Below are 24,699 nucleotides of genomic sequence, written 5' to 3'. Positions count from 1 at the left end.
ATACAGATCTTTGTGATAACCTATTAAAGAGTACCCTCTAGTGGTATAAAACATTAACACTTCAACACTGACCATAAAAGCAGCAAAATATTGTATGGCTCCAAGTTTCCTGAAAAGCTACTATGGAATTAGTTCTACTGTCCTGCCATGAAAAAAAGTCTCTTAAATTGAGACTGAAATTATTCTATACTGTGGCATCTAGGAACATTTTCAGATAACTTCCTTTCTAAGTAGCAGCCGTGTTAGTCTGTATCCACAAAAAGAACAGGAGTACTTGTGGCACCTTAGAGACTAACAAATTTATTAGAGCATAAGCTTTCGTGGGCTACTGCCCACTTCTTCGGATGCAGTAGCCCACGAAAGCTTATGCTCTAATAAATTTGTTAGTCTCTAAGGTGCCACAAGTACTCCTGTTCTTTTTCCTTTCTAAGAAATTCAGCAAGTTTTAATTCTCTAAAAATATATGTAATTGTCAGAATGTCTTCCTAATAATTTACTGGTTTGGAAAGTCAGGAGATTCTCTACCTTAGTGTGGGCACAAAGGTTCATCCAGGACAGATTGGAAGGCCCCACCTCCCTCCCTCCCTCCACCAGAAGTCAAGGGGGGGGGGGGGAAAGGATGAGCTCACACTTCAAGCAAATGGGGGGGAAAATTCTGCTGAAGTTCCCTCCACAGGACCAGAAGCTGCTCCTGAACCTCATTAAGCGCCTTTTTTTAGTAGCTAGAATGTATCTAACAATTTATTCATGACAAGGACTGAGATGTGTAAAAGTATTTGTTTAACACATTAAACTGTGGAACTCATTATCACAGGACACCACTGAGGTCAAGAGTTTAAATGGATTTGGAAAAAAAAAAATCAACATCCAATAGTTACATTTGATAGTATAAATAAAATATTTATAGAAGAGATAAATGTTAAGAAAAATACTTCCTATGGACGTAAATTATTCCATAATTGTCCACAACAGCATTTTTTCCATCTTGAATGATCTGGTACTGACCACTGTTAGAAACAAGATACTGGATTAGATGGACCATTGGTCTGATGTGGTGTGGGAATTCTATGAATATTAGAGCTCAAAATTGAGAATTTATAACAGAAGAGACTACTCATCCTCATAGTACCACTGGGATATGTGTTAATGAATCTAACTCAACTACTGTAGATCCCAAATTTTGAACATTTTTCTTCGTCAGCTTCCAGTATTACACCATGATTTTACTTAGTTTAGAACACCTACAGTCAGACCTGTGGCTCTTCATAGTTGTAGACAGATATTAAAAAGTACTTAAATAACTAAAGATAGAAAAAACTGCTTGGTTTGTAGCAACATGGATGTAAATGGTACCCAGCAAGGAAACAGTTTCATTCAAACAGCCTTTCAAACACAAAAGCAAAAACAAATATTGCACATTTCCACTACCAGATAAAATGTTAAGATGCTCTTAAATGCTGAAGTAACTCTGTCCCAATAATTGTTTTTTTTTTTTAAAGGGTGCACGACATGGATATAATTAAAAAGACACCTGGGGGAAGAATTGGGACATAAATAAGTCTCCTTAGATGAGCCCTGTTCTAGGAGCTAAAAAGTCATGATTCTGGACATAGTATAACAAAGCCTTGTATTTATTTGAACAGAACTTTAAAAGGCATCTATCATCTGGTTTAAGTGCCCTGCAACAAATTAAAAATTCATTTCTTAAAACAAATAGTCTGACCTCTGTCCACAGAACTAGACCAACCAAAACTATGGCAAACAAAGACAGCCCACTTCCCCATAAACACAATTTTCCCTGTACCTCCCCCAAAGCTAGTGAAAATAGCTGGAGATAGTAACAGGATGTAGTCAGCTTGAAACAGCCAGAATGGGCAATTGTGATGCAAGGGTATCTGCTCCAGGGCTCCCTGGGTATGTCTACACTGCAATAAAATACCCACAGCAGAGCCACGGCTGGTCCAGGTCTGCTGACTTGGGCTTTTGGGGCTCAGGAGCTAAAAATGTCAGGCTTGGGCTGAAGTCTGGTCTCTGAAACCCCACGAGAAGGAGGGTCTCAGAGCCCAAGCTCCAGCTCGAGAGGGAATGCTGACACTGCAATTTTTAGCCCCGCAGCCCAAGCCCTTGAGTCAGCTGACCCAGGTTCTGAGACTCAGTGCTATGAGTTTTTTATTGCAGTGTAGACACACACCCCAAGGCCAGAAAGAGATCTGGGTCAAGGGCAAGCATCTTGTCTACCCTTCCAGGAATTCAACATTAATATTAGGAGATGGAAGAAAGACATGCAAACTTTCCTCATCCTGACAGTAACCTACTGAGGTTCACCAGCTAATGACTCAAGGAGCCAGAGCTAGAGGAGGGCATAGTTGAGGGATACTGTGAAGGGCACAGATAGCAGGGGTGTGGAAACTGTCTCAACCAGCAAACTAAAGGAGGTTCAACAAGAACAGAGCTGGTAGCAGTATTTTTAACACCCTCCTGTACTGTGAGGTCAACCTGAACAGTGTGTGCCAGCATCTCTGTCCATACTGGCACACAAATGACTGAGTCTGGAATGACTGAGGCTCAACTGTTGCCTATCCCTGCAAAACTAAGGAGTTTCTGGAACATTACTTAGCCCTGCAAAATTCTCTACTGTAGGTAATGCTAAAGGTGTCTTTGATGTCAAGACCACAAACCAATCCCATGGATTTAGAGCTACTATAGTTGAGGCTGTCATAATACTCCATTTGCATTTTCAGATAAATTATTGAGAGCTCTCCAGAATAGGACAATGCCCTCCAGTTCTCTTATGGATAAGAAGATAACGAAAGCATAACTCCCTTCTTCAAAGCTTCTGAAGGACCATTTCTGCTGTAGAAGAAGTCTGAATTTGTCCCCTAGCAGATTCTTTGATGAAGGATCCTTGAAAAAGGGGTGTGTATTAATCTGGTGGTATGCAATAGAACTGTATAGAGTAGCCTCTCTGAATGATTTCAATTACCCACTTATGCTAATCCATAATACAGTAGAACCCCATTTATCCAACCCTTCATAAGCCAGCTCTGTATTAAACGAACAACCAGCACACACAGGTCCAGAAGTGGGTGATCTCTCCTGTGACCACGAGATGGCATTGCAGCCTCACGCTTTACAGTTCTCCGGATTATCTGAATTTTTGATTAGCTGATCTGGCCTGGTCTCAATTAGATTGGATAAATAGAGTTCTGCAGTACCAAAATCAAGACAAAGAGTCCCCAAAAGGGGGCAGATGAAGAAAGAACACAAAGGGAAAAAATGCAGTGGTTGGTTCAGGGCTTTCAAGTGCATTTTCAAAGGTTTTATTTGGAGGTGGCTCTAAGGTCACAAAAGACGACAACCTGTGGGTCTGTCTACTGAATTTCAATTTTTGCCTTCTGAATTCTTTTGACAGTCCAGTGCTGGAGAAAGCTGAAATGAACTGTGGAAAATAAAGGGTGCTCTTCTTTTAGAGGATTCTTTATACAGGTCCACGCATTTCAAAGTTGATCCAGGGTCCCTTACTTTCTCCCAAGTCTCACCGTGCAAGTTCTGAAAAGGTCAGATTCCTCCACTTCAGCCTGTGTGTCCAATGACTAACTGATCTGCACCAGTCTGTCAGCTCATTTTATGATGATAGCTCCAGAATAAACAGCTATGTGTCTGATGCAATGTAAGCTGCTCTTAGAAGAATGCCTCACTGCTTTCTGACCTTCCAGACATTATCTCCTTTACCTCTTCCTGTAGTTCTTCCAGAACACAGCTTGACAGATTGCCACACAATAGACAAATGGTAGGTCAATATGGCTTTCACTGTAGAAGATCCTTCTTCCTGACACCACTGTAGCCTCTGGTGGTTTTTTTTTTTTTTTTTTTTCATTTGCCAGGGACATCAGAAGAAAAGGAGTCTGAGTGTTGAGAATTGGATTGGATTCCCTCCCCCGCCGGAAGGACTTGCTATAACAAGTCTGTTTTCTGCTAAACTAGTGGGATGGACCGGTGTTATCCATAAACCCTTGTTAGGATCCATAAGGACTGCATTGAAAGGCAGGGTCAGTCTGCTGGTTGATGAAGTTTCAAGATCTTAAACTTATGAGCCTTTTCTTCAACTGTGGAAAGTTTGAAATCCAATGAATCTTGTGAGCAGATCTTAGAAGGATTTAAATCTGCCATGGTTGACACTGATGTCATCTCCAGCATAATACCCTCTAGAGAAGAGGCGGCATTAAGATTATTGTCTATGAGCTTTTCCTTACGACAATTTCTTTGTCTATGGATTCTGAACGCATCCTCAACAAGATGTATAGGTGCTTTGGCAGGTTTGGAGGCTGACCTTACAATTGCTGATGCAGCATCAGGAAGATACTCAAGAGCAATTATTTGTTTCTGCACTGATTCTTAGGTTGCTGACCTTATAACTGCAAGTGCCATAAAGAGCCAAGTGACTCAAAGAACAGCCTCCTCATAAGGATAAGAATGGAACAAATGATCCCAACTCAGAAGACCAAGAAAGCAGGGATTGAAACCAAGATAGGGGGTTATATTGATGTTTTCTATGCCAAAGGTGGAATCAAAGATCTAAATTGAGGTAGAGTGGACCAAACATGTCTGCAGTGAGCCTCCAACTCCATTGTGAATGGTGGCAAGACAAATTCCAGGAACTCTTAAATTCTAATCACTTCCAAGTAAATCTGTGGCACTGCCCTAGATGGGGTTGTAATTGGAATGGGCTTCTTCCTGGGTGTACTAAAGATGTAGTTTGAGAGGAGGAGAGGATAGAGTCCTGCACTTGCATCCTCTCTCTCTCTCTCCAAGAAGGAGAGTGAAACAGAGGATGGTGGCCTAACCCTTGAAACTAGGGACAAAGACTTTCCCCTCAGAACCAGGGGCCCTTAAAAGCAGAAGTTTCCTGCTTCCGCACTCTCTCTTTAGTGCCAATTTCCTGCTGGAAAGCTATCCATTGACTTCTCAGAAGTGAAGGACAACACTAGGGAGCAATGGTACCATCTCTCTCCTCTTTTCATGGTGTTTCAATCCCAGAGGAAGGGGGAGGATTTGGCCTGGTCTGAAGCTACCTCTTGGAACTTAACTTCAATATGCTCTGAAACCTGGAAGGACCTGGTGTCAGCTTAGACTTCAAGATAGCCTTGGAAACAAATAGAACTTCTCCATCTGCATGGCTCAGAGCAGAGACCAATGGTATAAGCATTCTCTGGTGGACTGTCACTGGTTTCTAAGGAACCATGAAATTGTCTAACCCACTACATAAAACAGAATTTTAACTATCATTATGAAAAATAATGATTTTCACTAAAACTAGTCCTTAACCAGGGAGAAAAAAAACCCACAAAAAAGTACTAATCTGAAAGTCAAGGCAAACTGAAATACAGAGAAATGAGGTGACTTGCTCAAGGTCGCAGAGCAGGTCAGTAGTAGATCCAAGCTAGAATCCAGCTCACAGTCCAACACCTATGCTGCCTGATTTTTGCAAAACATCCTACCCTCAGCCACAAACTGAGATGGTCTTTCACATTGCAAAACCACTGCACTAAATAGAGAAAAGTGGTTTAGTGGCTTAAAAGACCCTGCTATGACTATGAATCCCTGTGGCCCTTGGCAAGTCAACTATGCCAACATTTTCAAACCTGACTGTATAACTTTAGTTATCTACATCCACATTTGGGCACCTACATTTGAAAATGCTGGCCTTCAGCACTATTTGCTTCAGACTCTATCTATAAAATAAACACAGAAATTTACCTGCCCACGGGGCCATTGGGAAAATACTCCTGGGGGAATTCTACACCCAAAAATTCTGTACAAAATATTTTAAAATTCTGCATATTTTATTTGTCAAAATAACACAATATAATCACATCAGTTTCAATTATTTTTGGTAATTTATTTCAAAATATCTGTCAGCAAGTATGTCTGTAACAATACAGATGGCTAAAAAGATTCAGGAAATGCTTTTTGACAAATAGATTTCTTACTAGGCATATTAATTTAACAGAACTCTGAGTAATAATTCATTTAAACTACAATACAGAACCGTATTCCCCGCACCCCTCAGAAGCAGTGCAAAGGCTTGGGGAAGTCGGGGTAACAGAGGAGCTGAGTGAGAGGGAAGTAATTGCTAGGAAGGAGCCTGGGTGTGAACTTGCAAGGTTGTTGGGTATGGGTGGGAAAAGTATGGAACAGGTTTTTGGTTTTTGGGGGGGGGGAGGGAGGGAGGAGAGGAGACAGGGAAGGATTGTTAGGGAGCTTCCCCCATGCAGACCCTGGCTGACCCCTAGCCTCTCCCATTCAGTCAGGCACACGTGCCCCTGTCTACATGTGTCTCTCCATCCCCACTCAGACACCCCTTCCCCCATACCCATGTGTCTCTGTGCTCTCACTCAGCCACCCCTCTGTCCTCATGTGGCCCTGCGCCTCCACTCACATTCAGCCCCTGCCCCAGTCTGTCCTCCCCCACTAGCCCTGGTCTGTGACCCCCGCCAGCATTCCCATGCTGTCTTCTCCCCCCCACCTGACAGGCACTGTGAAGGGGGCACTGCAGGCTCTCTCTCTTCCCTTGCTGGCCAGAAGCTATTGCTCTGTTCTATTGCCACAATGCCCTCTGGTGGGCAGAAGGCAGAACTGCAATAACTTTCCAGCAGAAGCTATTTTCTGCACAAAAAATTAAAAGTATGCGCAGCTCATTAATTATTTGTGAGCGCAATGGCGCAGAATTCCCCCAGGAGTAGGAAAATAAGAATGTTTACGAAGTTCTTTAAACAAAACTACTTCACAGATGTATTGTTGCTTTTAGCCCACAATCCAACTGAAAAAGTATAACATCAATTGCCTACATACAATTTAATTGTGTAGCCAATGTTGTGATCAAAAAAGCCTGGTTTTAACTATTAAAGTCCAACCTACACTAACTAGAGGAAACACGTTTGCTGCTGGGATCTATGTAGATGAGTACGTACAGCTTCTTTCACAGCCTGTTCTACTCCTGTGTTGCAATTTCCCTAATTTTACAGCTCAGCAACAGAGCTGACACTTTTCCTTTTAGGGCATGTCTATACAATGAGTTAGTGTGCGGCGCAAGTTGGAGTGCAAACTTACGAAGCTTCAGTGTGCCACGCAATAACTGTCTGTGTGGACCCTGCTACTGCACTAACTCATGGTATAGACATGCCCACAGGTAAATGAATACAATGAGTGAGTCTCACAGCATGAAGGAATTTCAGGATATCACAGAGTTCTTATCAGCAGAAAGATGTTGCAAAGTGCTGTCTTTCTGGGCATGACTGGAGTTGTGCAGGAAGAAACCGTAGATAGTAGCATGCTGCCCACAGAACATGTTCAATATGTGGAGAGTGGCATTTTAGTGCGTGACCACCTCCTGTTTCATCTGGTGTCAATTTTCCTAGGCCTATCAACTTTCTCAAGTGCTCCCTCCTTCTTTCTGACTGAATTGACACCCCAAAAATGTATTTAACGTCTCTTCCTGTTATAAAGATTAGATCATCCAATTAGAGAAGAGAAAACATACCACATGACTTTGGTGACTAACCACAGACCTTGAATAGCAATTTGTGGATACTGAAAGATTATTTACTATGAACAGTTTGTTAACAACATATAAAACCTATCTGAACAAGTTAAAAAGTTAGCTAAATATGAACTGTTTACAATAAATCTGCAATGAATATTTCAGCCAGCTTTAGTTAAGTGGTCCTTCAGAGCTTTCACTTTGACAGGATACCCACAGCACGTTGGGGATCGGTGTCCATCACTAGGGCTCCTAGGTGCTATAGTAATACAAACACATAAGAAAGAATGTTGAGGATGTAGTTCCTTTTTTTTTTTTTCTGGTGAACTCCCTCATTCAATCTGAGCTGCAAATCTCCCTGTTACCACCTTTCAAAACCTTCTTGGACCAAACAGAGTACTGGGAAAATTACAGCACACTCCTACTACCATTAATAGGAGGCTCATAATAAAGTATAGGCTCCTAATGTCAAGACAGTAACATACAACCTCTGCAGCATTGAGTGTGTAATGATGGCAGCCTGCCAGAAGCCTGAGGACCACACACAATTTGAACCTAAATTTAAATTATTTAATAAAAAACAGATGCATGATCTTATATCCCTCAGAGTTTGAAATTCATAGGAATAAAAGTTTAACCAAGACAAATTTTAAATTGCAATAAAAGTGAAAGGGTGGCTACATTTCTTTTTACACAATAAGTTATTCTATTAAGAGAAACGAATAGCTTTGTTATTTAAATTATTAGTTAAAAAAAACTTGTGTCCCCCTCTGGTCAGGCATTTAAGGGTAAAGAGTCTTATCAAAGCAACAGTTGAATAATTATTCTTTTCCCCTTTCTTGCCCATCATTCTCTGAAGCAACCTAAAGCCCCACAAAAACTTCTTCCTTCCACAGCACTAACCCCGTCCCCAATAAATGTGTCTGTATTTTGCTGCCACAAATATAAATGTATTTGAGTACTACCTGAAGATGATTAGGACTGTCAAAAGTTACTCTTTTTCTGAATAACTGAATAAATTAGGTGGGAGACAATAGTAATCAATCTTCTCCAAGCACTAGTTTCTGCTTAAACCTCTGATTAATTTGGTGCCTTCAGTTTGCTGTGTTCCTAAACACAATTTGCTTTAGGCTTCATTTCAAATCTCTATGGTCTTTCACTAAACACTAACAGTGAGCATAGCTCTATATAAAACAGTGAAAGATATCGTGCTTGCCCCAAAGATTTATCAAGTTGGCTCCCAAAGGAGACCACCCCATCTCTTTCATACTATACTATGACTGAGGGAATAAATGAAGAGAAAACACATGGGAGAGAGATTGAGAGGAGAGAGAATATTAATAAGGAAAGTTCAGTAGAATTTAAGGGAGAGAGCAAATAAGAATAGCAAATACAGTAAGTTTTCTGGAGGATGAAGGGATTGTGGTCATAAGTATTAAGTCTGGGGTTATTCAGCTTTAAATTCACCACTCAAGGGGAAAAATAAATAAGGAAACATTGCTCTGCCCTGCCATATAAGTTACTGAAACTTGTGAGTGAATAAAACGAAAAACAAAACACACGCACACACACACACTCCTATCCAGAGCTTTACAAACCTTTGACATGTTTAAAACACAATCCAGAACATCACAATGTTAAATGGAGTTATTCAACTATGCATGTGCTGGTAACCAGACTATTTGGGAAAACAGGTACTGCAACTAGTCTGTCCCTAAAAATACATATTTATGAAGTGTTTTTTTCCATGACATTTGCAAAAAAGGTAAAAAGCACACCAAGAACAAATACACTACACTACTAATAGCTCTCTGCGCTACTGTCAAACGCAAAGTTCTCACACTTGCTTATATTTCCAATTTATTTTGCAATTAGTGCTGAAAAAACACACACCAACCATAAATATAAAGAAATACATACCACAGAAAGCTTACTTTGAGTAACTAAAGTTTCAGGTTGTACTGAAAAACACAAAATTTCCAAAGCATGCTAATAAAGTTCACCACACAGCACAATACAAATACATGGATTAAAAAGCTGCGTTTAAAGATCCTGTAGCTATAATAAAAATAGGACATACCTATTTGTAAAAAACCATACTATCTATCTATCTATGAGATCAAGACCCTCTCCCCAATGTACTGTGTACTATAACAGATCTAATTGTAAAAAAGAATGAGGAGTACTTGTGGCACCTTGGAGACTAACAAATTTATTTGGGCATGAGCTTTCATGGGCTAAAGCCCACTTCATCAGATGCATGCAGTGGAAAATACAATAGGAAGTGTATATATATATCTCAATCACACACACACACACACACACACACAGAGAACATGAAAAAATGGGTGTTGCCATACCAACTCTAACGAGACTAATCAATTAAGGTGGGCTATTAGCAGGAGAAAAAAAAAACTTTTGTAGTTATAATCAGGATGGCCCATTTCAAAAAGTTGACAAGAAGGTGTGGGTAACAGTAGGGGGAAAATTAGCATAGGCAAATAGTTTTTACTGTGTGTAACGACACACACACAAACAAAGCAGCATCACTTGCCCCATAACCTCAGCTGTGCAGAACACAACGCCATCCACAGCCTCAGGAACAACTCTGACAACATAATCAAAAAGGCTGACAAAGGAGGTGCTGTCGTCATCATGAATAGGTCGGAATATGAACGAGAGGCTACTAGGCAGCTCTCTAACACCACATTCTACAGGCCATTACCCTCTGACCCCACTGAGGGTTACCAAAAGAAACTACACCATTTGCTCAAGAAACTCCCTGAAAAAGCACAGGAACAAATTTGCACAGACACACCCCTAGAACACCTACCAGGGGTATTCTATCTGCTACCCAAGATCCATAAACCTGGAAATCCTAGACACCCTATCATCTCAGGCATTAGCACCCTGATAGCAAGATTGTCTGGCTATGTAGACTCTCTCCTCAGGCCCTACACTACCAGAACTCCTAGCTATCTTCAAGACACCACTGACTTCCTGAGGAAACTACAATCCATTGGTGATCTTCCAGAAAACACCATCCTGGCCAAATGGATGTAGAAGCGCTTTACACCAACATTCCACACAAAGATGGACTACAAGCTATCAGGAACAGTATCCCCGATAATGTCACGGCAAACCTGGTGGCTGAACTTTGTGACTTTGTCCTCACCCACATCTATATCGCATTTGTGGAAAATGTAGATCTTCAAGTCAGTGGCACTGCTATGGATACCTGCATGGCCCCACAGTACACCAACATTTTTATGGCTGACTTAGAACAAGGCTTCTTTAGCTCTCGTCCTCCAACACCCCTACTCTACTTGCGCTACATAGATGACATCTTCATCATCTGGACCCATGGAAAAGAACCCCTTGAGGAATTTCACCATGATTTCAACAATTTCCATCCCACCATCAACCTCAGCCTGGACCAGTCTACACAAGAGATCCACTTCCTGGACCCTACAGTGCTAATAAGCGATGGTCACATAAACACCACCCTATACTGGAAACCTACTGACCACGATACTTAAATACATGCCTCCAGCTTTCATCCAGACCACATCACATGATCCATTGTCTGCAGCCAATCCTAAAATACAACCGCATTTGCTCCAATCCCTCAGACAGAGACAAACATCTACAAGATCTCTATCAAGCATTCTTAAAACTACAATACCCACCTGCTGAAGTGAAGAAACAGACTGACAAAGCCAGAAGAATACCCATAAGTCATCTACTACAGGACAGGCCCAAAAAAAGAAAGCAACAGAACGCCACTAGCTGTCACCTTCAGTCCCCAACTAAAACCTCTCCAGCGCATCATCGAGGATCTACAACCTATCCTGAAGGACGATCCCTCAGTCTCACAGATCTTGGAAGACAGGCCAGTCCTTGCTTACAGACAGCCCCCCAACCTGAAGCAAATACTCACCAGCAACCACACACCAAAAACACTAACCCAGGAACCTATCCTTGCAACAAAGCCCGTTGCCAACTCTGTCCACATATCTATTCAAGGAACACCATTATAGAACCTAATCATATCAGCCACACCATCAGAGGCTCGTTCACCTGCACATCTATCAATGTGATATATACCATCATGGGCCAGCAATGCCCCCTCTGCCATGTACATTGGCCAAACCAGACAGTCTCTACGCAAAAGAATAAATGGACACAAATCAAACGTCAGGAATTATCTCATTCAAAAACCAGTCTGAGAACACTTTAGCCTCCCTGGTCACTCAATTACAGACCTAAAAGTCGCAATTCTTCAACAATTTTTTTTTCAAAAACAGACTCCAACTGGAAACTGCAGAACTGGAATTAATTTGCAAACTGGACACCATTAAATTAGGCTTGAATAAGGACTGGGAGTGGATGGGTCATTACATAAAATAAAAACTATTTCCCCATGCTAATTTCCCCCCACCACCTTCTTGTCAACTGTTTGAAATGGGCCATCCTGATTATCACTACAAAAGTTTTTTTCTCCTGCTGATAATAGCCCACCTTAATTGATTAGTCTCGTTAGAGTTGGAATGACAACACCCATTTTTTTATGTTCTCTGTATATATCTTCCTACTGTATTTTCCACTGCATGCATCTGATGAAGTGGGCTTTAGCCCATGAAAGCTTATGCCCAAATAAATTTTTTAGTCTCTAAGGTGCCACAAGTACTCCTCATTCTTTTTGCTGATACAGACTAACATGGCTACCACTCTGAGATCTAACTGTGTGGCAGAGAACTCCACTCAAATTCTCTCCCCACCACACTGCTTTCCAGACCAATCAATACACTATCCTTTATTTTTATATTAAACTCAATTTGTTTTATACTGTTCCCATATCTTAAATTGCTGCAGATATCATGACAATAAGTAACTGCCTTGTAGTATATATCAGGGGAAAGCTGAAGGTTTTGGATGTGTGGACAGGTTGGGGCTTTGGGCACCCAGGAAAGCATGGGAAGTTACTATAGGTTTTAGTACCCAGAAGACAACCAAGACTTCTGGTACTATGCAAAGGATGCTTCTTACCTTATCCTCCCGGTTTTCAGCAAAGGCAGAGATCACTTTAAAATGTCTATGTATGTTTGTGGGTAGGGGGTGATTTCTTGCTCTCCATCACAGCAACATTTGACAATAATTAGATGTGCCACTACACCCTGCTCCAACCTCTCTGCTATATCCAATAATGATGAATAAGCACACTAGCCTGATATTTTTCTAAAATAATCCACAGCTAACTGGATAATTTTGACATTTAAGCAGTCATCAGATTTCTGAATTAATACCTCACTGATAGGAGCAAGGCAGGGTAGTACACATCTCTGAGAGCCATTGTTTCAAGCCGTCTGCAGATTCAGGCAGACATCACTGTATAGTTTATATTTAATTCAGATTTTGAATGTCATCAAAAGGAGTACAGAATAAATAGGTACTGGATTTCTAAGGGTGACATGGTATTACAAATAAATGCAATATTTATCTAATCTCAAATAATAGCCCATAACAGTCTCACAGAACCAATACTGCAATGTTGGGATCTTCACTGCTAGAAAGCACTAGTCAGTTCATTTTTATAAGGGTGTGGAGTATGGTTGAATGGTTTAGAGAGACAACAAACCTGCATCTTGGCAGGGGGTTAGACTAGATGCCCTTTTCGGTCCCTTCTAACCCTAAGGTTCTATGACTCAGCTTTCATTTTAAAAGAAGGTTAACATTCTGAAGTACAATTAAGTGATACATTCAAAAAGAATTATTATGTACCAATATATGGTGCTGCATAATCACATTATACATCATTCCTGATCTTAATGTTAGCACAATTCGTAAATCAGCATGGTTGGCATTTGCACAGGAAAACATTAACCAATCGCAATAAATACAACAGAGCTTTAAAATTGTTGTGCAGTTGTGAGGATCATTCAACTTTAAAGATGGAACAAGTTACATCATACCACACAAAGAATATGTCAAACAACATCTGAGTTGAAAGAGAATGGATTAATATCCAACCTTCCTCTATTTGCACCAGCAATATACAGTAATCTCTAAGAGAGGGGCAGCAGTTTAGGCCTCCCTTAGCTTGTCAGCCACTGAAGGCAAATTGGCAATCCGCCTTCTCTTGTGAATGCAAACTCATGGCTAAGGAAGGGGCCAGAAAGCAAACAAGAGACAGGTGGAGTTGGGAGCAGAAGACTGAACAAGGTAGGGGAGATTAGGGGAAGGGATCAAAAACAAAACACATAGGATGAGGTCTAAAATAAAATCCCAGGATTGGAGAAATGCAGAAGGAAGAGCACTGAGAATCAATAAAGGAAGTTTTTGGGTGGAAATTGCATTGTGTTTCTTTCTATTGCAAATCCATTTAACTAACGCATTTAGACTGGAAACCAAAGATGCAAAATTGTAACCTTCCCCCCACAATCTATTTCTGAGTTTGATTTTTTGAATGCTCCCATCCTATGACAAGAGTGGATTTAAAGTTGTGGAGAATTGTGACTTTTGTATTACAACTGAAGCTCTGTTTTTGATTTCTGTTCAGAAATGGAGTGTAGAAAATGTACAGTAGTGTGAACTTCTACCAATACAGCTGTGAATTATGTTGCAGTGAGCTTATTCTTGTAACAAGCAATTGAAAACAGTTAATCTTTGCTCCTGAAGATTTTATAGAAGAGTGAAAGCAAGCAAAATGGCTTCAATATACACCTGAATATGGCAGAAATTTGAAGTATAAACAGAGAAACTTATTTCAGTGATACTTCTAAACTTAAAGTCTTTCAGGGAAATGGTGAGATAGAAAATGAAAGTAAAAGGAGCCATCGCCCTTTACAATGTTTATTTTTGGGTGTGTGTTGCGGCAGTGAACAGTAGAAACACAACATTTAAACGGTGCTTTAAAAGTTCAAAGAGCTATACAACATTAATCCTCATAATAGAGAGGTAGACACAAATACTACCACTTTACAGATTAGGAAATTGAGACAGACGGTGAAGACTATGCAGCAACTCACACAGTATAACAGAGACTAGAACTCAGATCTCCCAAAACTGGCAGACTATACTGCTCCTCATAGGGAACTATGAGCTAGGTATGGAAGAGATGTTTTAGACCATCCACTAATGGCACTTACATATAAGTGATAAGTGTCTTTAAGAACTGTAACAAATAAAGCTCCATCATCCTGCACAATCCCCTCATCAGTTTTATCCATTTTCTATAGTTTGTTTTGTTTGTACAAACAATCTTGAAGATACAACAAAGCACACATGATGCTTAACTGGTTAGCACTTATACCATACAGCCCTTTTCACCTTCAAAGTACTGAGCATTTATTAACCCTACCAAACCCTGTAGGGAAAAACCTGGTTAGAGAAAAATTCCACAATACTATGAAAGTCATTCCAAACACAACATCAAATTGCAAAGAATATTAAACTACTAGAAATATTAAGTATCTTATGTACAGTTGATCAAACCCACAAGAAACATGCTGATTGCCTAAATCAGTGGTAAGTGCCTATCCAATATATAAAGCAGAAAACTGAGCAAACACAAATAAATAAATAATTGTCACGCAAAGCCCCAAATCTTACCTGGTTCCCGATTTATTTCTATATCAAAGAAGCACTGAGGCCGGTCCTGCGCCCCCATGGCAGCAGGGAGCTCCAGCCCCTCTCCTCCTCGCCACCTTGACACAGAAGAGAACAGAATAAACCAGGAGACATGAAGCACATCTTAAGATCCCGCCCCAGTGAGGGACTCTATCCTATTCCAGTCAAGTCCTTGTATTACAGTCCCCAAACTAAGCCAGGGCTCCCTCCCACCCCAAGAAGGGATGGAAACAACAACATTGTATCATTTCCAATCCTGGAAACAACAGCACCCCACATCTCCCATCCTCCAAAAGCAGCCAATAATGACTTGTGCTTTAACGAGATGAGACAAAATGAAATAAAGGTTTATTATTAATAATGATGAGTATCTCTCACTGAGAAGTAGGGAGTGAAGTGGGCCCTTGCCCTTACACACCCCAGGGAACTGGAATGGAAGAACAGACTCCTTTCTGATCACTGGAAATTCGGAGGAGCAAAGAATGTAAACTCCTGTCCCCAAATCATTCAGAGTTGAGGGCAGGTTGGGAAACCTGCTCCACTTTGGTACAAATATTGCAAAAGATGGGTGAGAACTCTGCTTACTGCCCCTTCCTCAGGAATTTGGGGTGGGGAAGCGAGGAATCTGGGTACGTGGGGATGCTAAGTCCTTCCCTGCTGCTTCCCCTACTTTAGGGGGAATTTGGGTGTGTGGAGGGGTTAAGATCTTTCCCTATCCCCCCACTTTTTTAGTGAATTTGGCAGGAGAGTTCAACTCCTACCCTGCTGCCCCCCCTTTGGGCAATTTGGGGGTGAGTGTATGAGGAAGTTAAGATCCTTCCCTGCTGCCCCCACTCTGTAGGAGCTAGGATGGAGAGTTAGGTCCCTTCCACACACACCTTTTAGGGGAATTTGAGAGGTGTGAGCCCCCTGCCTTGCTTTCCCCCCTTATAGGAATGTGTGTGGAGCTTGGGGAATACACTGACCCCCTTGGGAATGTGTCACTGAAGAGTTGGGGAAGTCCTTTCCTGCTGCCTCCCCCTTACAGGAACGCAGGGATGTGCACAGGGGAGGGGGGGAAGAAGGGGCTGCTGGGAGGAGAGCAAGCTCCTCCGGGAGTGAGGGGGAGCAGAGGAGGAAAAAGCAAGCTCCTATCTACACATCCCCCTCTCCTCCTTCCACCTCCCACTCCTGTGTGTCCCCACTACTCCACCCCCACCTCCCCTCAACACAGGCACTGTGCTCACCACCACACCCTGCACCTCTACCCAGGAGGGACGTGCCTGGGCCCTCCCCTCCATCCTCCTTGACCACACCAGGAGAGGAGAGAGCAGATTCCAACTGTAATCCTGTGAGAACACACGTCTCATGTTTTCCACCCTCATGTGGCAGTAAAAGGGCAGGGGTAATAAATGGAAATTGCTGGTACAGGTTTCAAATCAGCACTCCCCCATTCACACACACTCTGCCCCCTCTAGTGCCCTGCATACTCCCCCTGGCATGGGCTCATTCTGCTCATGTACAAACACCCACTCCTCCGTGCTGTCCCACCTATCACTCAAGGTCAGCGCAAGCACCCCCCCGCACAAGCACCACCCTTCCCCCAGCAGGCTGGACCCCTCCCACACCAAGAAGGGACAGAAACAATCACACTGTCTCACTGCCAACCCGGGCATAGCAACACCCTCCTCTTCCCCACAGCAATGTCTAGTTTTGTACCCAGATGAGACACAGCATCAGATAAAGGTTTACTGTTCTGAACAGTAAAGAGCACCTCTCCCTAGCAGATGGGGGCAAGAGGGCCCTTGCCCTCTGACCCACCCCAGTGAATTAGAAGTGGGGAGCAGACACCATTTAGATCACTGGGAATTGGGGAAAACAAAGACCCTAGACTCCTGCCCCCACATCAGTGGCAGTAGGAGGCAAGTTTGGGGACCCTGTTCCCATTTTGGTAAAGACACTGTGGAGGAAGAGCAAGGGCTCTGCTTGCCGACCCCTCCTCCTCCCTTAGGAATTGGGGGTGGGGGGAAGCAAGGGATCTGGGTTTCTGGGGAGGTTATGCTTCTTCCTTGCTGCCCCCTTTGGGGGATTTAAATATGTTGGGAGTTAATATCTTCCCCTGCTGCCACCCCTCTCTCCCCATTTTGAACAATTTGCTGCATCCCCCCTACCACCACCCAGAGTCCTTGACGGTTCCTTACTCAGGGAACCTGACCATACCCAGTTATCTACATGCGTGGTCACAACACCAGCCCCACTTCCCCATTATTTACAAGAGGCTGGGGGGATTCCCTTTGTTAGCCTCCTTAATGCTCTCTCCAGCTGGGGGATCAAAATGGAAGTCACAAACCCCCCACACTTTTGAGGATACTCTCTGCCTGAGGTCTCAGAAGAAGGGAGGTGGTGAGCTACAGAGCTGCAAACAACCCAGTCCCTTAAATTATGGGTTTGGGTAATTCGCTCTGGCTAGGTCTCTGTAGCAAGCTCAGCCTATCTGTCTTACCCTGGGAGTCTGCTGTACTCTTCTCAGGGTCACGGAGAAGGTCTCCTGCCTAAGCCTTCCCTCTGCACCGTCAGCAACCACTCCTGCGGTCTGATGCTTTAGAGTGATCTTGCTCCTCCCCGCCCCACTGCAGTTTCCCCACTTTCATGCACGATTGACAAGGCCCAAGGGGTGGGGCTAGACCTACAAAAGTCTCTCTGGCCTATTCCTCATCCCTAGGGACTACACCCTGTCACAAGGGGGTTAAGATCATTTCTGTCTGCTCCTACATTGTGGGAGCTGGAAGGAGAGTCAGGACTCTTCTCCATGCACCCTTCAGGGGAATTTAGGAGGGAGGGATTGCCTTATAGCCCCTCCCCTTATAGGAACACATACGGAGCTAGGGGAAGACACTACCTCCTATGGGAATGTGTCATGGGGGAGGAGTGGGGAGGCCTTTTCCTAATACCTCTTCCCTAGAGGAAGGAGGGGGGGAGAACCCCACCCTCCCTCTGTGTGGTGAATGGAGGGGTGACCCCCACTGGGAATTAGGGGGGACCTGTGGGAACTAATAGGCCTCTCCTCCCCCTCACAGGGAACTAGGAGGTGACCCTGTATGAACTAATCGGCCTCCCCTCCTCCCCACTGGGAAAAGGGGAATGACCCCGTGGGAACCAGCGGGCCGACTGGCCCCACTCCGCCGCGTCCCCTCATCATCACCACAGGCACTGCGCTCGCCCCCGCGCGCTCTGCCGCTGAAGCAGGCGCGCGCGCGCGCGCCCCCGCGCCGAGAACGGATTCCACGCTGTAATCCCGCGAGAACACGCCCGTCTCGTGTTTGCCGCCCGGCCCATGATGTGGCAGTCAGAGGGGCCGGGGTCGCGGGCGCCTTAGCAGCGCCCCTTTCCGCCCACGCTCTGCCCCCGCCGGGGCCCCGCCGCCTCCCGCGCAAATACCCGGCCGGACACGGCTCCGAGGCAGCCCCTCCCCCCCGGGCAGGGCCCCTCCCCCCTAGAAGGGACGGACGCGCGACCCCAGTGTCCAGCAGCTCGCCCCCCTCCCCCCCCCAGCAATGGCTCGTGCTGTACCCAGAGGGGACCCAGCACTGGATAACGAGCGCCTCTCCCTGGCGAGTAGGGGAGGGAGGCGGCCCTGGAGCCCTGACCCACCGGGGGGCGGACACCGCTTGGTCAATGGGAAGGGGAGCGGGGGGGGGCGAAGACCCTGGACTCCTGCCCCCACATCACTGGGAGGTTGGGGGATCCTGCTCTCCCGCTGGTGCGGACATGGGGGAGGACGAGCGAGGGCTCTGGCTGCTGCTGCCCGCGCCTCCTTCCCCGGGAACTGGGGCTGGGGGAAGCTGGGGGGGGGGGGGGGGTATGCTCGTGGCCTGCTGCCCCCCCCCTTTGGGGAAGTTTGGGTGCGGGGGGGGGGGTAAACTCTTCCCCCGCTGCTCCCTCTGGGGGAGTTCAGAAGCACATCCCTTCCTGCTGCCCCCCCTGGAGCCAGGACCCTTAGGGGAACCGGGGGGGGAGTGAGCCCCCGCCTAGCTGCCCACCCCCCAATAGGAACATGTGTGGCGCTGGAGAAGACACCGCCCCCTACAGTAAGGGGGGGCGGGGAGGCACTTTCCTGCTGCGCCCCGCTTACGGGGGGGGGTGAGGACCCCACCCGCAGTGGTGACTCGAAGGGCGACCCCGTGGGAACTAATAGGCCCCACCAGCAATGAGGGGGTGACCCCGTGGGAACTAGCAGGTCTCCCCTCCCCCTTGGGGGAGATTAGCAGCAGCTGCGTCCTTACCTGGCCGCGCCTTCGCTTTGTTTCCCTTCCCCGGTTCCTCCCCCCGTGTGAGGAGCCGGAGCCACCGGCCCCAAACGTCAATAACGGGCTGACTCCCCTCTCCCGCGCGTCCCCGCCCCCTCCCCTCTTCACGGGCGCGGCGCTCGCCACCGCGCCTTGCCTGCGCACGCGCCCAGGGCCAAGAGGAAAGCTCGCGCTTTGTCCCCTGGGCCCCGCCCCCCTCGCGCGCGCGCGCGCCTCGGACCAACGGTCGCTGCTGCTCCGGTCAGTGAGAGGAGGTGGCTGGGGCCGGTTTCACAAGCGCCCCTGCCCCGCTACACACCCTCAGCCCCTTCTCGTGCCCCACGTCTTCCCCCGGCCTGGGCTCCTTCTCCTCACGTACAAACACAACCCGTCTTTCCACCCCCGCCCTTGGGGGTTATGATCTTATGATGCTCTGCTGCCACCCCCCCCCCTTTCGGGGAAATTTGGGTGTGGGGGTAAGAGTCTGTTACCAAACCCCACTGCCAACCCTCATCTTCTTGGTCTCAACAGTGTTTCCCTTTGTATGTGCCCATATCAGCCTTTTGTAACACTCCACTCAGACTTCCAGAAAGAGCTACAGTACTTCACATTGGGAATGCTCAGAGACTAAACACAGGCATAAGCATAGACTCCCATTTTTATTCCGTCATTTCATCTGTACAGTCACATGCATCACGGTATCTTGATTCCTATTATCAAACCCACCGACCGCTATGCCTACCTTCATGCCTCCAGCTTCCATCCCGGACACACCACACGATCCATCGTCTACAGGCAAGTGCTGAGATACAACCGTATCTGCTCCAACCCCTCAGACAGAGACCAACACCTGCAAAATCTTCACCAAGCATTCTCAAAACTATGATATCCGCATGAGGAAATAAGGAAACAGATCAACAGAGCCAGACGTGTATCCAGAAGCCTCCTACTGCAAGACAAGCCCAAGAAAGAAACCAACAGAACTCCACTGGCCATCACATACAGTCCCCAGCTAAAACCTCTCCAACGTATCATCAGTGATCTACAACCCATCCTGGACAACAGTCTCTCACTTTCACAGGCCTTGGGTGGCAGGCCAGTCCTCACCCACAGACAACCCGCCAATCTGAAGCATATTCTCACCAGTAACTACACACTGCACCACAGTAACTCTAACTCAGGAACCAATCCATGCAACAAACCTCGATGCCAATTCTGCCCACATATCTACACCAGCGACACCATCACAGGACCTAACCAGATCAGCCACACCATCACCAGTTCATTCACCTGCACGTCCACCAATGTAATATACACCATCATATGCCACCAATGCCCCTCTGCTATGTACATTGGCCAAACTGGACAGTCCCTATAAAAAAGGATAAATGGACACAAATTAGATATTAGGAATCGCAATATACATAAACCTGTAGGAGAACACTTCAACCTCCCTGGACACACAATAGCAGATTTAAAGGGAACCATCCTGCAGCAAAAAAAACCTTCAGAACCAGACTTCAGAGAGAAACTGCTGAGCTTCAGTTCATCTGCAAATTTGACACCATCAGCTCAGGATTAAACAAAGACTGTGAATGGCTAGCCAACTACAAAAGCAGTTTCTCCTCCCTTGGTGTTCACACCTCACCTGCTAGAAGAGGGCCTCATCCTCCTTGATTGAACTAACCTTGTTATCTCTAGCCTGACTCACTTTTGCTTGCATATTTATACCTGCCTCTGGAAATTTCCACTACATGCATCCGAAGAAGTGGGTATTCATCCATGAAAGCTCATGCTCCAAAACGTCTGTTAGTCTATAAGGTGCCACAGGACTCTTTGCTGCTTTTACTTGATTCCTGTTCTTACAGTGACCGACACCTTGTATTGCACCCAAAAAGAAGTAACCAGTGCAGAGCTCTGAGCACTGATGAAATATGCTCACAGTAATAATATGCCATCTGGGAGATGAGCTTTTGCTTTCTGCACTTGCTGACCCCCTTCCAGATGCTCTCCAAAGTCAGCACAAATGAGAGCCCATTGTAGTATCTAGCCTGGAGATGAGAACTGTTTTGAAGTCCACATTGAAGAGGAGGGTTCAGAATTCTCCTGGCAACCTTAGATAACAAACATACTATGAGTGAACAGAGGCAAGATGGAAATAAAAAGATATTTTAGAAGTCAGAAATAAAATTGTGACAGAATGTATTGGATTTTGGTTATTTACCGGCTTCATGGCCTTCATCACTATTTCTGAGAACCTCACTAAACAAAAACTCAGATTCTTTCATCTTGACTCATGTTTCGTGATACATTACTATGCACTGTAGTCCCACTGGGGATTCAATTGTTGTGTACTTTCACAGTTTTGTAAAACCATTGGGACTACTTGCAAAGTATCATTTGAGTACATATGAGTAAATATGACAAAATCTGGCCCTAATGGATCTATCTGCACAACAACCCGTGTGAGATAGGGAAGCAATCTTATTCCAGTATTATAGATGGAGAACAGATACAGAGTGATTAAATGCCTTGCCCCAGGTCACACAGGAAGTCTGTGGCCGAGCCAGGATTGGAACCCAGATCACCTTGCTTTCCTTTGTCTTCCTAAAGTAACAAATATCACCTGATATTATTCTTTACTTTATAACTTGTCGGAGAAAAACTGAGTTCTCACTATTTTGTTAGGTACCGCAAGTCAGATGTTTTATTAACTCTCACATGTGCAGAGGGAGAGAGCTAAACAGGTCTCTCTCTGGTAACTAATTACAGCAAGCATTTATACCTTTCATTACAGAAATAATGAGGGACAGCTGCATTTTGTTTATACATAGGCCATCTTGATATCTCATTTCCTTACTTGTTTTGACTCTTGCCTACATACAATTAGTTTCTATACCTTATCTACACTGAGGTCACAATGACTTCTTACACAGCTCTTTCTCACCCGTCTCACACAATCCTCACACAATCCTGGCTTCTACAAATCTCGCGTTATCAGGGTTATCAGGGTCACAGCTAGCTTGACTCTTGCTAACAAAGACTGTCTCTTGCTAACGAAGCCTGACTCTTGCTAACAACCATCATGCATTGCAGTTCCCTTCTGTCAGTTCTTTTCTCTGCTTCCACAACCTGAAGTACATCTGTACTAATTCATTTCCCCCTTCCTACATTATCTGATCTTCTAATTTTATTGGAACTTGAACTCTGGGCTAAGAGCAAACAAACAAATTAAAAACACACACATAAAAGACTTGGAAATATGTTAATTATTCTTATTGCAGGTAGCAAAGGATTTCCAGCCATTAAAAAAATTTCAAGCCCCAATTACTTTAATAAAGAACTAAATTAAGAAGGTCTGGTGCTCTGGGAAATGAACTCTCATAATCATATCTAGGACAGAAGCTGATAAATATGCAGCTCAGTGGAGGAAAAGATATTATATGAAGAAAAAAGTTTGCTAAGCAATTTTGAGGCCATTCTTTTGAACCAGATCATGAAATATGTACGCCAGTTGCAAATCATTATTTTTTCATGCTATTCCAATGCTAGGTGCTACGGCAGATGGTGCTTTAGTTGAATTAGGGTCTGATCCTGTGCCCACTGAAATCAGTAACAAAGCCCGGGGCCCTATTGATTTCAATGGGCACAGGGTCAGGCTCCTAGAGGAAGAGAGTACACTCAGTGGTTCATTTCTATAGATAAGGCAGCGTAATTGTTTCTGTTATAAATCTTGTTTTTGTTTGTCATAAATTCCTGAAACATTACATTTCTGGTTGAAATTTTCCAGGCTTAGGCCCTAGTCCTGCAAACACCCATGCACAACAGTAGTCCTACTGGCAAATCTGCTTGAAGGTGAATTTTTTTTTTGAGAGAGAGATTGAACAAACTCGGTTCAGCTATTTTTGAGACTTTCCCCATTATAATACATTGCTTGCCACCATTTATTGAACAGCTGTGCAGCCAAAACAGCTGGGGTTAGAAGGTTCAAATTTGGAAGCTATTCCTCATGGTAGGAAGTGCCTTTGTTCTGGTGACCATTGGTTTAGATATGACCGCAGGAGGGTAGCTAAATAGTTTTAGCTTCTGAAATTTTTTCCATCTTTTTGGAAATTTTGTACAAAACAGCATTGTGTGAAATTTAAAATGAACAGCGACTTGTCAAATAGTGCTTGCTCTTACATTTTCCATTGCAGTTAGATAACTTTACTGAATTATTTGTGGTATTACACAGACTTCTCTGAGCCTACTGTACTTGTGGTCTGTTTACTGGATGCTGCATAAGGATCCGTATAGAATTTGCACTTGGAGTGCTTCTTAGCTACATAGGGCAGACAAGGAAATGTTTAGACACGGGCCTTACAATACCTGAAATTTATCTGTGTAGGGCTCAAATAACTTCATATAACTGCATATTCTGTAGCTGCTCTACACATAAAAGGCCAGATCCTCATCTGATATCAGTCGATATAGCTCCATTGACTTCAGTGGAACTAAGTCGATCTGCAACATGTGAAGAACTGACCCAGAACTCTCAGTGAGGCCTAGTGAAAGTACAGAATACCAAGGAGAGAACACACTGGGCAACAGGAGTAGAAGTTTCATAGCTAAATCTGAAAACTTGCATAACAAAGAAGATCAAAGCAGAATCCAGTGTGTTGCCAGTCATGCAAAAACAGTTTTTTAATTTCTTCTTTCTGGAATGATAATATTGCAGTGCAGAATAACTTAAAAAGTACTTTAATTAGCAAATGCTTCGCTGCTGAGCAAACAAGCAGTTAGGAGCAAAAAGCCAGCAGGCAGTTACCCATTAAGTAAATTCAAACAATGAAAAGGAACTTAATTAAAAATATCCTTGCCAGCTCTTGATTTAAGAGTTCAGAATTTTAAAGGAAACTAAATGGCTTTGGGGTTGGTTCTTTCTTTCTTTCATATGTCAATTTGAAAAGCAACATTAAAAGTCAACATCCAGGTTTATTATCATCTAATCTGTGGTTTCTGTTGACATGGAATTAATCAAGGCTGTCCCTCCAGACAAGGATCTTAGAAAGCAGCAGTTCACTAGATGTTCCATGGTTTGGATGTCTTCTCTACATTGTCATATCCAGCTGTCCTTCATTTTCCATTTGTGTAGTAGGTAATTGCATTGGCTACCCTCACTTGGTTTAGCCCGCTTGTTGAAGCAGTTTACCAGAGTGTGGCCGCTGTCATATGCAAACAGCTACTTGGAGTCACAGGTGAGAGCTGGGTGTAGGTGGGGGCCAA

General features: G+C 44.3%; 1 protein-coding gene across 5 annotated transcripts in view; it reads right to left on the bottom strand.

Annotated features, from left to right (window-relative positions):
• NKTR (natural killer cell triggering receptor) overlaps positions 1-19,518 on the bottom strand; it is a 72,888-nt gene extending 53,370 nt beyond the window's left edge. For all 5 annotated transcript variants that reach the window (XM_054016652.1, XM_054016653.1, XM_054016654.1 and 2 more), the window contains exons 1-2: positions 19,432-19,518; positions 15,152-15,246 (exon numbers count right to left, since the gene is read on the bottom strand). In XM_054016652.1, coding sequence (XP_053872627.1) covers positions 15,152-15,209 — 58 coding nt within the window. In that variant the 5' untranslated portion in view covers positions 15,210-15,246; positions 19,432-19,518. The remainder of the gene's footprint in view (positions 1-15,151; positions 15,247-19,431) is intronic.
• Between the last annotated feature and the right edge of the window lie 5,181 nt (positions 19,519-24,699).

This window comes from Malaclemys terrapin, chromosome 2 (assembly GCF_027887155.1).
Source record: "Malaclemys terrapin pileata isolate rMalTer1 chromosome 2, rMalTer1.hap1, whole genome shotgun sequence".
Taxonomy (NCBI): Eukaryota; Metazoa; Chordata; order Testudines; family Emydidae; genus Malaclemys; species Malaclemys terrapin.
Note: the sequence above shows the minus strand (reverse complement) of the source record. Positions and strands in the feature narration are given on the sequence as shown.